This window comes from Penicillium nucicola, assembly GCF_028828085.1.
Source record: "Penicillium nucicola strain IBT 29836 chromosome Unknown utg000003l, whole genome shotgun sequence".
Classification (NCBI taxonomy): domain Eukaryota; kingdom Fungi; phylum Ascomycota; class Eurotiomycetes; order Eurotiales; family Aspergillaceae; genus Penicillium; species Penicillium nucicola.
Genome location: NW_026643127.1, coordinates 2,318,190 through 2,336,479, shown reverse-complemented (window position 1 = coordinate 2,336,479; position 18,290 = coordinate 2,318,190). Strand labels below are relative to the sequence as shown.

General features: G+C 49.4%; 5 protein-coding genes across 5 annotated transcripts; 3 read left to right on the top strand and 2 right to left on the bottom strand.

The window, feature by feature from the left end:
• Positions 1–973: 973 nt before the first annotated feature.
• Positions 974–2,700, bottom strand: N7511_004429 (TMEM165/GDT1 family protein; the record flags this gene model as incomplete). Its single annotated transcript, XM_057126854.1, has 3 exons — positions 974–1,041; positions 1,103–2,027; positions 2,089–2,700. The coding sequence occupies 3 exons, from the start codon at positions 2,698–2,700 to the stop codon at positions 974–976; spliced, it is 1,605 nt and encodes a 534-aa protein (XP_056985744.1).
• A 2,385-nt stretch (positions 2,701–5,085) lies between these two features.
• N7511_004428 (putative MFS transporter) lies at positions 5,086–7,421 on the top strand (the record flags this gene model as incomplete). Its single annotated transcript, XM_057126853.1, has 3 exons — positions 5,086–5,290; positions 5,353–7,173; positions 7,234–7,421. 3 exons carry the CDS (start codon positions 5,086–5,088, stop codon positions 7,419–7,421), a joined length of 2,214 nt encoding a protein of 737 aa, XP_056985743.1.
• A 975-nt stretch (positions 7,422–8,396) lies between these two features.
• N7511_004427 (putative MFS transporter) lies at positions 8,397–10,306 on the top strand (the record flags this gene model as incomplete). Its single annotated transcript, XM_057126852.1, has 7 exons — positions 8,397–8,627; positions 8,683–8,794; positions 8,861–9,123; positions 9,172–9,514; positions 9,572–9,634; positions 9,691–9,895; positions 9,955–10,306. 7 exons carry the CDS (start codon positions 8,397–8,399, stop codon positions 10,304–10,306), a joined length of 1,569 nt encoding a protein of 522 aa, XP_056985742.1.
• Positions 10,307–11,499: 1,193 nt separating this feature from the next.
• Positions 11,500–15,573, top strand: N7511_004426 (uncharacterized protein; the record flags this gene model as incomplete). Its single annotated transcript, XM_057126851.1, has 3 exons — positions 11,500–11,964; positions 12,070–13,535; positions 13,632–15,573. 3 exons carry the CDS (start codon positions 11,500–11,502, stop codon positions 15,571–15,573), a joined length of 3,873 nt encoding a protein of 1,290 aa, XP_056985741.1.
• Positions 15,574–16,377: 804 nt separating this feature from the next.
• On the bottom strand, positions 16,378–18,015 carry fluG (uncharacterized protein; the record flags this gene model as incomplete). Its single annotated transcript, XM_057126850.1, has 2 exons — positions 16,378–16,608; positions 16,912–18,015. 2 exons carry the CDS (start codon positions 18,013–18,015, stop codon positions 16,378–16,380), a joined length of 1,335 nt encoding a protein of 444 aa, XP_056985740.1.
• Between the last annotated feature and the right edge of the window lie 275 nt (positions 18,016–18,290).

Genomic DNA, 18,290 nt, shown 5'->3' with positions numbered 1-18,290 from the left:
CCCTTTCTCCAAACCCTATTGACCCCATCTGATCTTATCTGATCATCTTGGACCTTTAGACCCCATCATTGTGGACCTTGGTTTATATTATTTGAGAACGGTATTTTCATTCCACATCTTTTGATACTACAGTTTCATTCTGTTACTCCGGTGCGATTGAGATTCACTATTTAGTATGAGTATATCGATAATCCCATGCTGGAGAGGTGTGTCCGAAATCCGACTCTGGCTTTGCATTATCCACACACCTTGACCTACTGTATAAATGGTATCTTGTGCTCCCGCTCCGCCTCTCAGACAGTATACAAGTCTCAATGCTCAGTAAACTTTATTCAATGTGCCAAGTCTACCTTAAGAGGTAATTTGGACGACTCTGCATGTAGAAAAGTAAATCGGCTAACTCCCACGCCGGCGTCCTTGTACCTGTTTTTTATACATCGAGAAATGGAGACCATATTGCAATGAAGTAAATAAAACGCATTCGATCCGACCTGGTTCCAGTGGACCTAATTTATAAACGGCGCGAATTAAACCACCTTGAAATATTGAATTTGACAATTTACTAGGTCTTGAGCGATACTTGGGGGTGTGGAATTGACGTTGTGATGCGGTTCTTTTCACTCGAAAGACAAACTTTGAGGTCCAGATGTCGCTCGCTGGGCATGGGACCGAATTGAAAGTTCGTCAGGTTGGTTACTGCCATCCATAGTGGGGCGTGGTTCTGTGTTTACGGGGGTTGAGACGATCGTGGCCAACACATGAAAACTCCAACTCTTAACTTAACGTCCATCGTGTCTAGTTCATGAAATACATATCACAATTAAGACTTGGTCATTGAGTGGACCAGACACAGAATTATATCATTAAAACAGAAATATTTCACAAAGATGCAATCGACTTTTTTAAGCAAATCAACCGCCAAAAACTGTAAATGAGATCCCATAAACACATACAACCGCGGAGATGCAGCGCTCTAAAAGATGGCTTCGATGAAGTAGATAACGCCAAAGATGAGGAAGGCAACGGCACCGCCGAGAGTCACTGCAATTGTCATGATTAGCGTTTTCCTTACACAAAATGAGAGAAAATTAGGAATACATACCAACACGCATGCTGACCTTGCCAGCAATGGCTCGGCCACCAATAACCGCTGCAGCTGTGCAAATTCCATGGCCGGCACTGGCTCCGATAGTCACCCACCAGTAGTCCTGTCCGGCTGCCATGGCAATGGTTGCGATCTGGCTACGGTCGCCCCATTCACCGAGGAAGGTCATGACAAAGGTCTGCACCCAGGCGGGGCTGAGAAGCAGCGAGAAGAGGTTGTTCAGTCCAGAAATGAGGTCATTGAGTCTTTGGCGGGGTTGAGGAGAAGATCCACGAGAAGAGGAAGAAGACACACTCTCAGGGGGAGAAGGCAGGCGGTTACCAGAGCCACGGGTCTTGGGGCGGCCAGCACGACCAGCCTCGAGGGAGTGGGGAGTAACTGAAGAGCGACGGCGGTCCATACGCTGCTGCTGATGCTCCTTCTCTTCCAGTTCCATCTCGACCTCGCGCATTTCCTCGCCGACTCCCTCATCCGGGGACATTTCGCGGCCTTCCTTTAGCATCTTCACACCGAATATCAGGAAGAGAACAGCAGCCAAGAACTTTGTGAAGGTCTTGGGGATCAAGGTAGGAACAGCATGGCCCAAGACAGCTGAGAGGACAGTCATGCCAATCAAGGCACTGAACGCGGCTGAGAAGACTACCAGACGGGGGTGACGCATTGCCATGAGAGCAGCAACAAGGAAAGTCTTGTCCCCAATCTCAGAGACGAGAATCATAGTAAAGGAGAAGACCAGGGAGTGCAGAGAGCTGCCTTGTTCAGGAATATCGGAGCCCGACTCGTGGCTCAGCGAGGAAGACGAACTGGAAGATGAGCCGGAGCCGAGGGTGCCATGTTCAAGAGCGAGCGGGTCGCCATTGACCATGGCTGGCGGCTTAGGATGTGGGATATCATGAGGCTTTTCCGGCAAATCGGCGGGTTTCTACTTTGATTAGACTAGTTCTGACGGGGTTTGTTTTCTCAAAAAAGGTGCGAAAGCTTACCTCAAGCATCCCGAGGGTGCCATCGCCCTCTGCGGTCCGACCTCCACTGCCAACCGTTGTGCCATCGCTGTCAGACGCCAGCTTCTTCGTCTCGCTGTGCGGCAATGGAGGCGCCTCTTTGGGACTACCGGGCACCTTTTCGGATGTGTATTGGTTTTCCTTTCCTTTCTCCGTGACACCACCTTCGGTGCCCCGAGTGCCTTCTTTCGGGCCCGCACGATGCGGATCGTCCATGACGCCGCCGTTCGAATGCGGGATCACTTTCCCATCTTCGGTGCTGATGTGCTGCGCCGACGGTATCTTGGTATCGTATTTTGTTGAAGCTGACTCAATTTCCTCGCTTCCTTTGGCGCTCTTTCGATCCCGATCACCGCTGGTTTCCACCCATGGGCCAGCGTGCGGTCTGCCATCCTTGCCATCCACAGGAACGTCCAGCGCTCCTTTGGCAACATTGGATGCGACTGTGTCTGAGTCAACGGAGGGATAATTGACATCAGAAGCACCACGTGAAACCCGAGAATTTATATTGTCATTATATGTGGTGTCGGTGAGAGCGGCCGCGATGGCGGGAAGAAGGAAGAGAAGGAACGACGACGACTGGGTAATCTTCATTGTGGATGTCGGCTTGTCTCGCGGAAGGAATGAACCAGGGTCAAGTTTAGAATGGTTGAAAAGAAAAAAAAAGAAAAATCGATGTCTCCTGAGGGACAAGAGATGTAAGGGACAGAAAGCTGTTATCGAAAGTGGAAGAATTCTTTGATGCCACGACACCTAGTCGCGTACGGAGATTCGAGGCCAGGACCACCACGGTCAGGCAAATTTGAAGGAGCGACGTAGGAAGAGTTAACGATATTAATATAGAGTATGTGGAATCAAGAAAATCAAGGGACTATAGGAGACAACACGAGCTATTTCCTGTCTGGACGGGCAAAGGGGGGTGCACGTGACTTCCCGGAAACGGGCTGGTAATCCCGTCGATGTGATTCACCGGATGCAATGAGCAACTTGCTGTTTGTTTCATGCATTATATTTGGTGTCTTAAGTATCAATATGCTGAAGGGTTTTAAAGTTGACTGTTACTCAAGTGCCAATAGGAACATACAGTACAATAATGTTCCAAATCCTGAACTGGACCCTCAGGGAGGTTCACAGCAACTTACCTTGTTTTGATGGCATGAATCTTATTCTACGTTTTAGGTGATATAGTAGCCATAAAAAGTCATTTCATACACAGTTCAAGCGCCCAGGGGGCTTTGTTCAAGCACATCGCCATATATCTTCAGTAAAGCCCCCCCCCCCCCCCCCCCGTCTTCCTCTGCAAGGTACACGATCTCACCAACGTGTCGATCAGGGTCCTTCCAAACCAATCTTGATCCCGCGGAGAAAGGTGAATGTTTTGAAAAATGCCAGGAACACCTCAGTGCACTTCTAATTGGACCGAAGCTGGTGAAAGAATGAAGGTACACCCAAACTTATGTTATGAGTGAAGCCCCCTGAGACCTTGAGCCGCAATTGGAACTCGACATGCGATCAAGGAGGGCAATGCTACCTATCAGCTATTTGATTTAGTCTAAGTCAATTGTGAGGAGCAAAACAACCCCTCCGCCAAATGAAGTAAAATATCCATAAATAAATACCCCAAAATAGTCTGTCGATCCTAACCGCTGATATCCATTTTCTTTCTTCTGTTTCCAAGACCTGGAACAGTCTGCCCCGGCATCAAGCATGGTATAGGACAACAAGGCAACCACAGACTTCAATGACCGCATCAGTAGCCCGAGCACAATGGAAACGATTCAAGACTAACGGTATAGAGAAGCCCCAGGAGTCCTTGTTCCCCCGCAATCAGCGATCTGCACAATGACGGCAGCCAAACGCCCATCAAGTCAGCTGAGACCCCTCCAGACATCATCTGAGCAGTCAGCGCCGAAACTCCATTGAACACATGTCACTCGATAGCCTCGAATCAGTGCAGTGAAACTCTTTCCGCAAACGCGAGGTATGAACCGGGATGGCTTGACTTGGCATTCCCCCAAGAATGGCCGTGTGCATTGGACGATTCGGTCGAGTTGAGTGCTATTAAGCTTCACCGTAGATTGACACGGGCAGGGATCGGATGTACAGGCATGGACAACGTGGTTGCGTGCATAGAATTCCGGTCCAAACTGCATTATCTGGCGCGTAATGCGTGGTCCCAGCTCCACCTGCTCATCAACGCTGCTTACTGGGCCCATGAGATGCGGATTCACGACATCGTGCTTGTCGAGGTTGGCACTGTCCGGAAACGGTGTGCTTATCGGGGGATTGACAGAGGGCCCTGCGTCACAGTCTAAGGCAACTCATCTGCATTCTACACTCACTCACCTATGCAAGAGGGTAAATTGGATCTATAACCTCAAAAGCAAAGATACTCGAAGGCTACCTAAATTAGGCTTCGCAAGCGTGCGACCGGCGTGGTACTGAACGGGTACCTTTGGACGACTCACCGCCCCCTCTGCCACATGAGATCGTCGATCACATCATCTTCTTTATCTCCCTCCGCGTGATATACGACTCTCACTCTCACTCTCTCTCTCTTTCTATATATATATATCCTCTATTCAATCTCTTGATTTTTGATCTCTTCAAACTATGCCTTGGAGTGATTTATACCCGTCTGGGTTGATTCACAAGCGTTGATCGCTTCGTCCTTTTTTTATCATTCTTATCAGTCCTATCTTCATTTTTAGGCGGTTTCACGAGGTGCTTCTTCCCGACGACATTTTTGGGCTTGACACCAGACTCCAGGAGTTGTTCTGGGGAGATTACACTGTTCCCTGTGGGCGACAGGATCCAAGATAAATGTGAATTCCCCACCCTCATGGTCGAGTCATCATCTTCAAGTGCTTGCATCAGGCCAAACCATGAAATTTTGTAACACTCGCTAACATGTGCATAGCTTACTTGTTTGGCAAGTCTTCTAGAAAGCCCATATCGGCTCTAGTACCTCTACACAAAATGGTATCACCCGCAGAAGGCCGCTTATCGACGGTGGAGGAGAACGTCGCAACAGATGTGGTCCACCAACAGCCTACCACTTCGCGTTGGAAGCGATTCTTTGGAGGAAAACCGACAGAAAATACCGAGTCTGGCGACGATGTGCCTTATCGTGCGAAATCGACACTAGGAATTCTCAGTGACAAGCAAACTGACGAAGTACCTGGTAAGTTGAGAGGCGATCTATATGCAACACTGAACAAGTGACTGACTTTTGGTTCATTTAAGGAACGGTCCTTCTCCTATCATCGAATCGCAATGAACCTTTGGGCATGAGACATCAGCCGCATCGGACCTCAGCATCCTCGATTTCGTCTTACCCTCGCTCACGATCTACTTCTCGATCCCGCTCCGCGGTGCCAAAGAAGAAAACACCCGATGGACAGTTCGTCCTTGATCCGCAGCCAGATGACTCTGTGAACGACCCTTTGAACTGGCCAGTCTGGCAGAGAGATGCCGCACTGCTCTCGCTCGGCTTCTACTGCCTGATGGGAGGCGGTATGACTCCGATCTTAGCGGCTGGATTCAATGAGGTTGCAGACCAATACAATGTCAGTACGCAGCAAGTTGCCTACACTACTGGATTCTACATGTTGGGCCTAGGTCTGGGATCAGTCGTGATGTCGCCTACTGCGATTCTCTTTGGAAAACGGCCTGTATACCTCTTGGGGGCGTCCATGTTCATTATCTCAGCAATCTGGTGTGCAGCATCACCGAACTACCCCAGTCTCGTCGTCGCTCGTATCTTCCAAGGCTTTGCAGTGAGCCCGGTTGAGTGTCTTCCCTCTGCTACCATCGCCGAGATTTACTTCTTGCATGAGAGAGCTTACCGAGTTGGCATCTACACACTACTACTACTGGGAGGAAAGAATCTTATCCCCCTAGTGAGTGCTGCTATCATTGGAGGTCTGACCTGGCGCTGGGTATTCTGGATTGTCGCGATCATCGTAGGCGCATGTCTGATACTGCTCTTCTTCTTTGTCCCCGAGACATTTTGGGACCGCACTCCTCGTCCTCGTCAGCACAAGCACAAGCGCCCACGCCTTGGAGGCCGCAGCGTCTCTGACATCGTCCATCATCCGTTCCGCGGGAGACGCCCGCATGTTCAAATACCAGAAGAGTCTACGGAGCCTATAGATCACTCTGATTTGAACCTGTCAACGAAAAGGTCCAAGAATACGCATGTTGGATTTGCAGATGATCAAGCGGGAGGTGAAAGCCACGGAACTGACATCGAAAAGACTGACTTCACCCCTGGTGCTGAAAATACCACCACTGGCGATCAAATCAATTCCGAACAACCCACTCCTGTCACCGAGAAGACTGGTGATTTCCTGCAAGTTCCACCTCATGCTCTTGTACCGGGGGCAAACCCTGATGACTTGGAGGCATCTCGTTCACCTGCAAGGACTGAATCACAAGAGCCTACTGGAACACCTATCACCGCAACCCTTCAGTACACTAATCGGCTCCGTGAGCGCCCGAAGATCCCATACTCTCAACTCCTCGGAATATGGAATGGAAGAATAGCACAAGACAGTTGGTTCAGAGTTGCTGTGCGACCATTCATTCTGTTCGCCTACCCATCTGTACTCTGGTCAACAGTAGTCTACGCACTGTCTGTCGGCTGGTTGATCGTGCTCTCAGAGTCCGTTGCCCATCTTTACCAGGGCAGAGCGCATTACAACTTCACTGCACTTCAGACTGGTCTGGTCTACGTCTCGCCCTTCGTTGGCGGTCTCTTGGGAACTGCAGTAGCCGGCAAGGTCTCCGATATCATCACCCGGTATCTCACCAAACGCAACGGCGGCATCTACGAGCCCGAGTTCCGTCTTGTCATGGCAATTCCCATCGCTTTGTCTACTGTCATCGGATTAATGGCCTTTGGCTGGAGTGCTGAGATCAAGGACAATTGGATCGTGCCTACTATCTTCTTCGGACTTATCTCTTTCGGCTGCTGCTTGGGCAGTACTACCGCCATTACTTTCTGCGTGGACAGCTATCGTCAATATGCTGGCGAGGCGCTTGTCACATTGAATTTCAGCAAGAGTATGTCACCCCAATCCTTATTTCTTATTTTCTTCGTCCCATCTAACCCTTTTGTCATAGATATTCTCCACGGCCTTATTTTCTCTCTGTTCATCGTCGACTGGCTGGATGCCGAGGGCTCCAAGGATGTCTTTCTCGTCATCGGCGGTATCCAGCTGTTTTTCATGCTCATGACGATTCCAATGTATATCTACGGCAAACGAGCTCGCATGTGGACAGTGCGCAAGCAGCTCATGGAACGGTTCTAATCTAGATCCTTATTCTGTCTTCTGCGCTATCTTCTGATTTGCACATGTTTCAATCTGCACATACACTAGGAGAATCTTGGCTGTGGCGATTGTCTGGAACATCGCATGTCTCTTCTCGGCTTGGCACGTTCATATATCGGGCGTCCTCGGGGGTTCATAGAATCATCGGGATCTTTCCTGTTTCTTGTTGGCGTTTGCATCTGCATTCATCTATTAAGAGTTGATTTTTTTCTTTTTCTTTTTGAATTACGAGTGGCATTCGTGGATCTATTACGTGTTTTTACCGGAGTAACCTGTGAAGGCAGTCTTGCTCTTACTAATAAAACTGTACAAATTCATTTTCACGCATAATTCTCGTAAGATCAGATAAAAAATCCTCCTTAAATCCGAGCGTGGTCTGAGACGGTCTGAGCTTGCGGAGCGGGATCTCGGAGCCAAGCGTCGGGGCCTGTTACTAGTTGAAGAATCCAACGTTGCAGAGCAGGGAGCCTCGTGTCTCGAAAAGGGCCCGAGAGATGCTTGGACGATTCCACAGTGGATCAAATCGTCGTCAAAATCGCCGTTGGAGAAAGCAGACCAAGCCATTTCCGCCGACGTTCCTCCGATATGGAGCACTGGAACTTAAAATAGGCGTCCATCGAGCTCTCTTTAGGTCAAACCCCCGATTCACGTCGACTTTATCTGATCGAGACTCCGCAGGACTACTCCGCTAGACATGTTTTTCCCTGCTCTTTTTACGTATTTCACCGCTGGCCAAGAACCGCTGGCCAAGAGATTCGGACTTGTGTGCCACTCTTGGCCTGTTATGATGCCAAGTTCTGTTGAAACTTTCTATCAATCTCCGAGGGTGATTGACTTATAAAGAGTAAGGTTCTTAGATTTCGGGGTAGTCCTAAATTCAGTAAATACTGTTGGCAATTTGCACCACCTGCCCTTGTGTTCTTGTTCTGGGATAATATCAGATCAAAGGTGATCATGGCTGTCGACGGGTCGGCTTCAAAGACGATGGTGGATGTGGTCTCTGAGCCTGTCGTCGAAGAGAAATCTACTCCTTCTGAGAGATCTTCTGACAGTGACTCTGATGATGGAAAGACATCACCCCCTCTGCTTGCCAAGCTTTGCGCGGTCCTTTTGATTTCGTGTATTAGCTTTGGCTCGCACTGGAGTTCCGGAGTCACAGGTGCTATGAAGAGCACGATCAAAAAAGTACGAGAAATTTCATTGATGAACTACGTCAGGCCGACTGATCAGTTCATCGCAGCAAATGCACATCGACAATGTTCAGTTTTCACTTCTAGAAGCAAGCGAGAATTTTATGGCCACCGTGCTGCTTCTGGCCAGTGGTATAGTTACCGACCGGATCGGCGGAGCTGGTGTGTTAATGAACCAATGCATGAAGCTTACCAATTGAAAATACTGACAATCTTCCTTTTGTATAGAAATGATTGTCTACGGAAACTTCGTGTACACCATCGGATCAATCCTCGTCGCGGCTGCCACAACTGTGCGCTCGTTTAACTTCATGATCGGAGGGCGGATCGTCCTTGCTCTGGGTGACATCGCCACACAAGTCGCTCAATACAAGATGTTTTCGTCCTGGTTCTCTCCTAGTAATGGGTTTGCTTCTACGCTCGCCTTTGAGCTTGCAATTGGTAAGATCGGTGGATTTGTTGGAAAGTCGACAGCCAATATCATTGCGAAGGTAGGTATTCGAATCAGAAAGATCGAAGAAAAGCTAATGATTGCGCAGAAAACCGGTAATTTCGCATGGGTATTTTGGACGTCAGTTTTCATGAACTTATTCACCAACTTAGCCAGTGCGCTCTTCTGGTTCTTCAACAAGTACTGCAACCGCAGATACAAGGGGCGGTATGACGCAGCGACCAAAGAGCAGCTCACAGAGAAGAACAAAAAGTTCGAATTCCGGAAGATGTTCGAGCTACCCTGGATGTTTTGGTCCATCATGGCGTTCTCTGTGTTTCAGACAAGTGCGGCCACCGTCTTTAGCCAGAATGCCACCGAGTTGGCCGAGAAGCGGTTCAATGTTGATTCCATCAAGGCGGGGTGGTATAGCTCCCTGTCACAATATGCAGGTATGGTGTCACTCAGAAGATGGTTGCAATATTTGAAATCAGACTGACAATGAACAGGGTTCTTCCTCGTTCCTTGTGTGGGTGTTTTTATTGATGTGCTCGGCAACCGAGCATCTGTCTGTGAGTGTATTAAAAATCCTGGGATTTTTGACGGGTTACTGATTTCAGTATTCTAGTGTTCACTTGCGGCCTTGGTATGATGCTGAGTATGGTGCTCATCAACTTCGCAACATCCGAAGCAGGTACGGGAGCATCGTTCGGCATCTATGCCATTGCCCTGTCCTTTGGACCTACCTCCGTCATTGATAGTATTCGCACCACGCTCTGGCACCAATCCGTCTTTGGGTCTGCATATGCATTGAAGGTCACCATGAACAACGCGTAAGATTGACCATATCGCTCACTATTGAAATTTAGAGCTGACATTATGATTATGAAAGCATGAGCATCATTATTCGCATCATCACCGGAGCTCTACAGGATGCAGATGATGATTCATACCACCGAGTCGTGCAAGTATACCTTGTTCTTGCTGCTGGATCCTTGGTGGTTGGATCGGCTATTCTAATCGGTTCCTTCACAACCGACAACCTGGCACCCCTTCAGTGGACTCGGCAAAAGCGATTGACTTCGGGGGCAGCCATTATTGAAAGGATTCGAGAGCGCAGCTTGATGACGGAGCGTCACCGCACTCGCAATATCTCCCTTGTCAGCTTTGGAGCACTAGCGCTGTTGGTACTCGGATCGTGGGCGGCATATATTTGGGGCGCAATTACAGGCAATAACTCGTAGGAATGACTGCTAAAGCTTGAGACATTGATATGGATAATACAGACTGACCTTAATTGAAAGACATTGCCATCCTTAGCTGGCACATATAGTGGAGTTGATCACCCATAGCTCAATGCTTATCTGACTACAGTACGGGATTAATGGGGTCCTCATGCAGGGCGGCCATATGATCTTGCCACCGACGTCATGGGCTTAAAACGGCGCTACAGTACTGTAAATGGCGCACGCAGGGTGGCTTGAATGACGACAATGGCTTACTGCAGAATGTCAAGTGCTGATGAGTCGATGTACTGTAGTGGGCTACAGTAATGATACAGTACATGTAGAATACCAACAATCACCACAAGAGGTGAGTTAAAGGTTGAAGATTATTGAATATTCTAGAAATTGCCGAGTTCACCCTGGACCCACTTTCAATCAATGTTTGTGCCTGATCTTCCTGGCCAATAATGTTGCCTGAGGTTGACCAATTATCGGTGGCCTCAGGCCGCCACTGGGTCATCAGTAGACCTCACAGCCACTCAAAACCCTCTTCCCTCCACATTCGAGGTTTCTTCTCGCCACTGTGGATGCCCACATCAAGCCACTTCCCGCCATGTTCATATGCATAGCCAACGACATCGAGTTGCGTTCTTTACAGTAATAATGTCGATCCCACAATGCTGTGCCAGGCCACGAGTGGGAGGGTTGATGAAGCGGTCGATCTCCAGTGTACACGACTCCAATTGTGCACCGAGCGTCCGATCTCACTAATCAAATCATATGGAGCATTTATCCCCTCCACCCCTCGCCAATGCTGGTCTCCACCTGACATTAGATCCCTACCTGCGCGAGTGGCTGAACCCTTTCTCATTCTCTACACTGTACAGTAAAGTCTGCGCTTCATCTGACTCGCTACTTTATTTTTGGTTGTATGTGGAGAGCGGTTTCTGTTTTTGGATCTAGGATTTCCACTTTCCGCTCCATTTTGCCTATGACTGATCAAGCCACGCCGACCACTCCGACACTCGCCTCCCTTTTCAGTCACTCCTTTCCCGTCGCTGCCCCGTTGAGTCCCCTGCTGCCACCCGAACCTCTCGAGCCTCGTCGACTCCCAACGGTCCTCGCAATCCGACCGTTCAACTCGAATCTCACAAGTTGGAGTAGGAGGATGCAACATTGCATTCAAACTTCCCCCTCGCAATTGGCAAACTATGGAAGACGTTCGGACGGAGAGACACGTTGAGCACAATGCGGATCGCAGGGCGAGGGAGCTTTACCGCTACTACCAGCCTTCCATACAACCTAGCGTGGTACCGTCTTGGGTTCCGACGAGCGAGGAGTTCCCATTCTCTAGCTCTTCAGGCAATATCAACACACCGCCAGTCTCTGAAGGCTCGGCGCCCTTGGAGTCCGATAGATTCCGTCCATCGACTGCACTTGGCCGTGACGCTCTGATCTTGGGCACCTCAAACAGCACTTTGACTGCATTTGCTCAACTGGCTGCCTTACGTCTGAACGTCGAGCGAGTTGTCATCGCTGTGACGGATCGCGACAGACAACATATTATTGCCGAAGCCACAAGAAGTCTTAACTTGAATGACGCTTCGGTTCACGATGAGAAAGATCACATTTGGTTCGGGGCGTCCGATACCCGCAGAGTGTGGAGAGTGTGCAAGGTAAGTTTTGCTCTTTGCGGCCTGCTAGCACATACGGAGCCACTGTCGACCAAGATCAAATTGATCAGAATCCTCATACCATGATTTTGACGCATCAAACGACAGGACACTGTTTCATTGCCACCCAACAATCGCGAGACCGCCGAGTATCAATTTCTACTTGTCAACGACATGAGCGAGCATGATCGTTATAAGCGCCAGCCCTTTGTCGAAAACGACCCACACTTTCGGTTCTATGCGGGAACTCCCTTGACCACCGAGAACAACATCAATTTAGGGTGCTTTTTCGCGTTGGACACCAAACCTCGGAACGGATTGACTCCTCTGGAGAAGGACACACTGGGATCGCTGTCAATGCTTGTCATGGACTATTTGAGAATTTGCAGGCAAGCTTCCGAAGGACGCCGGGCGGCACGCCTCTCCCGAGGACTGAGCTATTTCGTGGAAGGAAGCTCCAGCTTTGTTGATAGCGTGGACCCATCACGCACCGGCAGCACCGCTCCTTTGTCAGCGGCATCCTATAAAAACAGTCTCTCGGGTGGCTCACCTGGAAACAGCGTACAGGATGGGTTCCAGGGGCCATCGACCAGTCCGCCGAACGAACGGTCCATCAATTCAAACCCGACTAATCGGATCAGTGCCTCGCGCAGCTCACGTGGCAACAGTGCAGACAATGCATCGCAACGGGCATCTAACAACTCACCGAACGGCAGATCCCCTAGCAACGATGCGGCCTCCTTCAGTTCACAACCATCCGAATCGAAGCTGGATACAGGAACCTCCGGTACCGGTCTAGGCAGCTCTCTTCCGGAATGGTTAACGGGCGCTTCACAAAATTGTCTACCGCCAGATGATTCGCAGGGAAATTCTTGGTGCTTCCGCAGGGCTGCAAACCTACTTCGAGAGAGTCTTGACTTGAATGGCGAAAGTGGCGTTATCTTCCTTGAAGCAAACAACAGCCCCACGTTGGATTTAAATAGTGGAAGTGATTCTTCTGATTCAGGTGGACCTGCTCCGGTGTTGTCAGCGTCCACAAATGATGAGCCATTCGCCCCTCAGGCTGGCTCAATGGCTACTTGCGCTGCGGCCAACTTGGATCGATCATTCCTGCAATTAATGCTTCGTCGCTATCCTAGGGGAAAGCTCTGGTCTTTCCATCGCGATGGACTCATTTCAACGTCAGATGACGATGATCAACATTCACAGGACACCATAGGTCCCCTGACACCTACAAATAGTTCCTCCAGTCGCTCTCTGTCCGACGCCCCACCGCCTCCACCACCTGAGCTCTCCAAACTCACGCGGAAAAGGCGCAAGGCCGCAGAGAACAGCACGTTGAACCAGTACTTCCCGAATGCTACGCAAATCATGTTCGTGCCATTATGGAATGCCGTTGCCTCTCAATGGTTTGCAGGGTGTTTCTGCTGGAGTACTGTCGAGACCCAGGTGTTTTCCACTTCAGTTGAACTGAGCTCAGTGCTTGGATTTTCATCCTCTATCATGGCCGAGTATAGCCGCGTCGAATCTCTCATTGCCGATCGCCAGAAAGGCGATTTCATCGGCAGCATATCGTGAGTATTATTACCCTTCAGTTTTGGTGTAAAGTGTTCCTTCCAGCTTTTCCCGAGACATAGCACCAGGGGAGCACAGACTGACAACTGGTTTAGTCATGAACTTCGCAGTCCACTTCATGGAATTTTAGCTGCTGCCGAGTTCTTGAACAGCACTCACCTCAACGAATTCCAAGACTCGTTGCTAGAGACTGTCAATGCATGTGGCCGGACCCTACTGGATACAATGAACCAAGTACTTGATTTCAGTAAAGTGGTATCTCTGGAACGGACATGGAAATCAATGAAACGCAGGAAAGAGAAACCGCTCGATTTCAAAGGAACGGACAAGCTTGCCTATCATCTCGACACATACGTAGCCACGGATCTCGCCATATTAACCGAAGAGGTCGTGGAAGGCATCTGTCTTGGCCATGCTTACGGGCAAAGCTCAACCGCGTCGGCTGATCTGCCCGTGTTGATGCCGCATCACACCAAATCGCAAAGTGCGCGGTCTAATGTGGAGGTTGTCATGGATGTGGCGTATGGGGATTGGGTCTACCGCACCCAGCCTGGTGCTTTACGCCGCATTATCATGAACGTGTTCGGAAACGCGATGAAGTATACGGAAGCTGGCCGTGTCACTTTGCAGTTAGAAGCGTCAACTCACTCCGAAGGACGATCGCGCCGGCAAGGCCTCGAGGACTTAGTCACGTTGACCGTCACTGACACGGGCAAGGGTATATCGGAGGAGTTTTTACGTGGCAAGCTTTACACACCTTTTGCTCAGGAGGATTCCTTAGCTGTGGGCACCGGTCTAGGATTGTCTATCGTGCGAAGCTTGGTCAAGGCCTTGAGTGGAACTATTCGCATTCGTAGCCGACCTGGAGAAGGTACCACCGTACATGTATCCCTTCCTCTGGCTCGTCCTGTTGGCAAGGAAAGTCCTGCTATCGAGTCATCTGGGCAGCTCATTCAGCATCGGGAAACTCTGACCCAAACCCTTTTACTGCGCGAAGGATATCCAGGGAAACGAGCCGCGATTTGGGGCGTTGACCCAGCTGGGGTCACGAGTCATTCCAATTGGTCCGAGATCGCTCGTTATCTGACAGAATGGTACGACATTGAGCTTGTCTCGTGGTCAACTGAAAACACAGTTGACCTTGTCCTGATTGATGAAAACGACTTGCCGCAATTCCGCGAGCTCGCTCCAGCGGTCACTTTACCCGCTTTGCTTATTTTATGTCACAAATCCGTGGATTATACCGGTGCGCTGTCCGAGTGGTTGCCTCTTGCTTCTTCTGTGAACATCATTCGCCGTCCTTGCGGGCCACACAAGTTAGCGCGAAGCGTGGCAAGAAGTCTAGCTCAAAATCGATCGGCATCCGGGACACCTGCATCCGTCATGCAGCCAATCGATCTCCCTATTAGGACTTCATCATTGCATTCTGCAGTGTCTCCCGTCAGTTCTCCATCTTCTGTCGGTGCCAGAAGTGCCCCGGAGCTGAAGTTACCAGCGACTCGTCTCAAAAAGTTGCGTACTTCACCCCCGGCAGGGCCATCAGTCATTACCTCATTACCCGAAGAGATTATCGCTGCCTCCTTGCCGCCACCATTAGTGGATGGCTCAATCAGCTCTTCGCGCCTGGCTCGCGTCCTGGTCGTTGACGACAACCGGATCAATCTCAATCTGATGATGACATTCTTGAAAAAGCGCCAGCTCACCGAGCTGGATGCTGCCGAGAATGGCAAGTTGGCAGTGGAGGCTGTCGAGCGCATGCAGAGCGGATACGATATTATCTTCATGGACATTTCCATGCCTGTCATGAATGGCTTTGAGGCTACTCGTGCCATTCGTTCATTAGAAAAGGACGAAGATGGCCGCAAGCCTGCCATCATTATTGCCTTGACAGGGCTCAGCAGCTCACGCGATGAGTCTGACGCTATGGCCTCTGGTGTCGATTTGTTCCTCACTAAGCCTGTCTCGTTCAGGGAAGTCTCTCGGCTTCTGGGTGAGTGGGAAAATAATGCAATGGAGAAAGAACTGAAGCAGTCTTGACCACCTATGCTGTGTTGAGATGGTGTGCAATCTTTACTGTCCTTGTTTTCTCCCGTTCATCTGAGATCTTAGCTTCATTGACTCCCTGTTATCGTGCGTCACATGGCATTCTGTTTTAGCCACCTCACTACTCTCTTCATTCTCCCTTCTCCGTTGCTCCTCTCTTCCTTCATCTCTACCAACCCCCAATCACTTATACTTCTGTTTCATTTACCACGCTCTACATTTCGAACCTTTGTCAGTCTGGTCAATTGATCGGTATTGCTATGTTGTGTTAACATACCCAATACCAACAAATCAGACAACGAATACGATTACGTTTTGGTTATTCTTCTCATTGGTTTCTCCGTTCTTTTTCCTCTCGCCTTCTTCACTCCCAAAAACAAACCTCAAACCCCTATTGTTTGAAATATTCACGAATAACGCAATTCATTTGTGACAAGGCCGAATTAAGCTGAGTACATGGGAAGCCACGGCCGGAGTTAATCTCACTTATGTTTGTCTACACTATTCTCCCGATTGTTTTTTTTTTCGCCTCTTGCATTTGATTCTATACTTATGCATCAAGTAAACTACCGAGGTGCTTACACCTTGAGGTTACTTCAGCCGGCATGCTCATGCATATATTCTTGATTACTATACTGAGCCTGTGATCTATGTGAAGAATCTGGCAGGATTTGACATCAGGACATTATGACATGGAAATAGTTCATGATCATACTTCTTTCCACATAACATACGAAAAATTCATATACTTACATAGTCTAACCACTGTCCCTTCCTCCATTGAAATCATACGAGTGTTTAGTATCGCTTGAGAAGCCACATTTGGCATGCTTCTTCCGACATGGACACGAAACGGCCCGACTCGGCCCGTTTAACAACACTATAGTTCCTAACAAGCTCTGTTCCCAGCGGAGCCTTAAGAGGCTCGTCGCTCTCAAGCACCTCGAGGCTGGGGAGGGACTTGGGCAGCGGAGTCGTGACACCAAGTGCCGACCGAGCGTTGATCGTCGGAAAGAGTAGAAGGATCAACTAAAGAAACGACTCGTCAATTTAAAACCAAGCAAATGGCGAATTGACCAATACGAGGGATGTGACATACCAGTACACACTCCTACATAGCCAGCGTTTCTTTATAGCGCGCCTAAAGGAACTCCAGGTGTGTATTCCGGGGTCAATTTAAGTCCGTAGAGGCGATTGGAATTATGGAACAGAATGTCGGCAGCGACTTTTGTAGCTTGTGAAGTAGTATAATCACCTTTCTGGACGTAGTCGACCAGTACCTAGAAAGCATATGAATAAGTATGGAAAGACGATCGGAGAGTTGTAACTTACTATCTCAAGGGCCTGGCGGAACTGACGGTTAGCCAGCCAGAACGTCTCGGGGTGATAGTGTCCGTCTGTACTCCAAAGAAGACGGTTGGCAGGCGTGAGCTCAAAGCTTTGTCGCAAGATAGTTTCCTGGGCGTCTCGGCTGACCATGGGAAATACCTCGCCAAGGTCTAGATAGACATTGGGGTACACACTGGCCAGGTAACCTGCTTCCCGAGTATAAGGATATGCCGAGTGCAGTAAAATTATATCTGCCTTGGAATACTGGGCAATCAACGGTTGCAAATATGCCGGATTAGCTCGCACCAGGTTGATATCGTTATCACCCAGACCAGTGTGAAATTGCAACGGTTTCACGACACCAGCCATTTTCTTGAAAGAGATGGCTTTCAATGTCTGCTGAACAAGCCAGTCATTCAATGGCTTGTCCTCAACTCGGAAACCAGATCTTACAGTCCCAGAGTCAAGAGTGCGCACAAGCGAGCCTGCCAACGTAGTATCATCGGATGAATAAGGATCCACGTCCAACCCTGTGCGGTAACACACAACCGACTTGAAGCCAACGACGTTGGGATCTTCCATGGCCTCCGAAAGGGCATCTTGGAATCGTTGACGGAAGTTGTTCCAAACTGTTTCGCCAGCCTTGCGCTCGCTACTGGCCAATTGAAGAATCAAATCCGCCGCAACGGCTTCAATGCGGACAATGCGCTTCGTGGCTGACACAGTGAAGCTATCATGCCAGTCATACTTTTCGATATCTTCATCATCGCCAAGAAGATCGTCAAGTAGCAGTGCATGGGTTCCTTTCAATGATCGGCGGATCAATCCGTCGTAGTCCTCTCGGACCCAACGATCATGGGCTGACAGGACATCATCCCAGTTTTCACAGGGGCTACCATACAGCTCGGCAAGCTGGTTCGTAGCTCGTAGCAAAGGCAACGTAGTTCGGGCATTTTCCAAGGCTTGGCCGTGGGCTTCGGAAGTAATGGCTTCCAGTGGGTAGCTGTCAAGATCACTGGCCGACTCCTGGTTCAGCAGGTTATGCGCATGATTATCGATGATCGCATGATGTCGAATGATGTGGCGAAGTGTATCAAGGCTGTCCATCTCGAGAATTTCCAAGAGGTTGAAGATGTAAAAAGTAGCGAAAAATTGAAGTTACGTGGGGGATGTTGAATTTTTTTCGTTGTCTCGATCCTTGTTTTCACCGGAGAGTGAGAGGCACAAAGAGCTTTTCTCAGTCAAATACAGAAGCCCAGAATACAGAGCGGTATGGTGTAGTATGGCAGTGAAGATGAGGAGTGTTGTGAAGCGAAACAAGTAGAAGCTGCCAGTCTATCAAGGTCCGTGCGTTGGTCATTCCCAATGCGGTCATCTATACG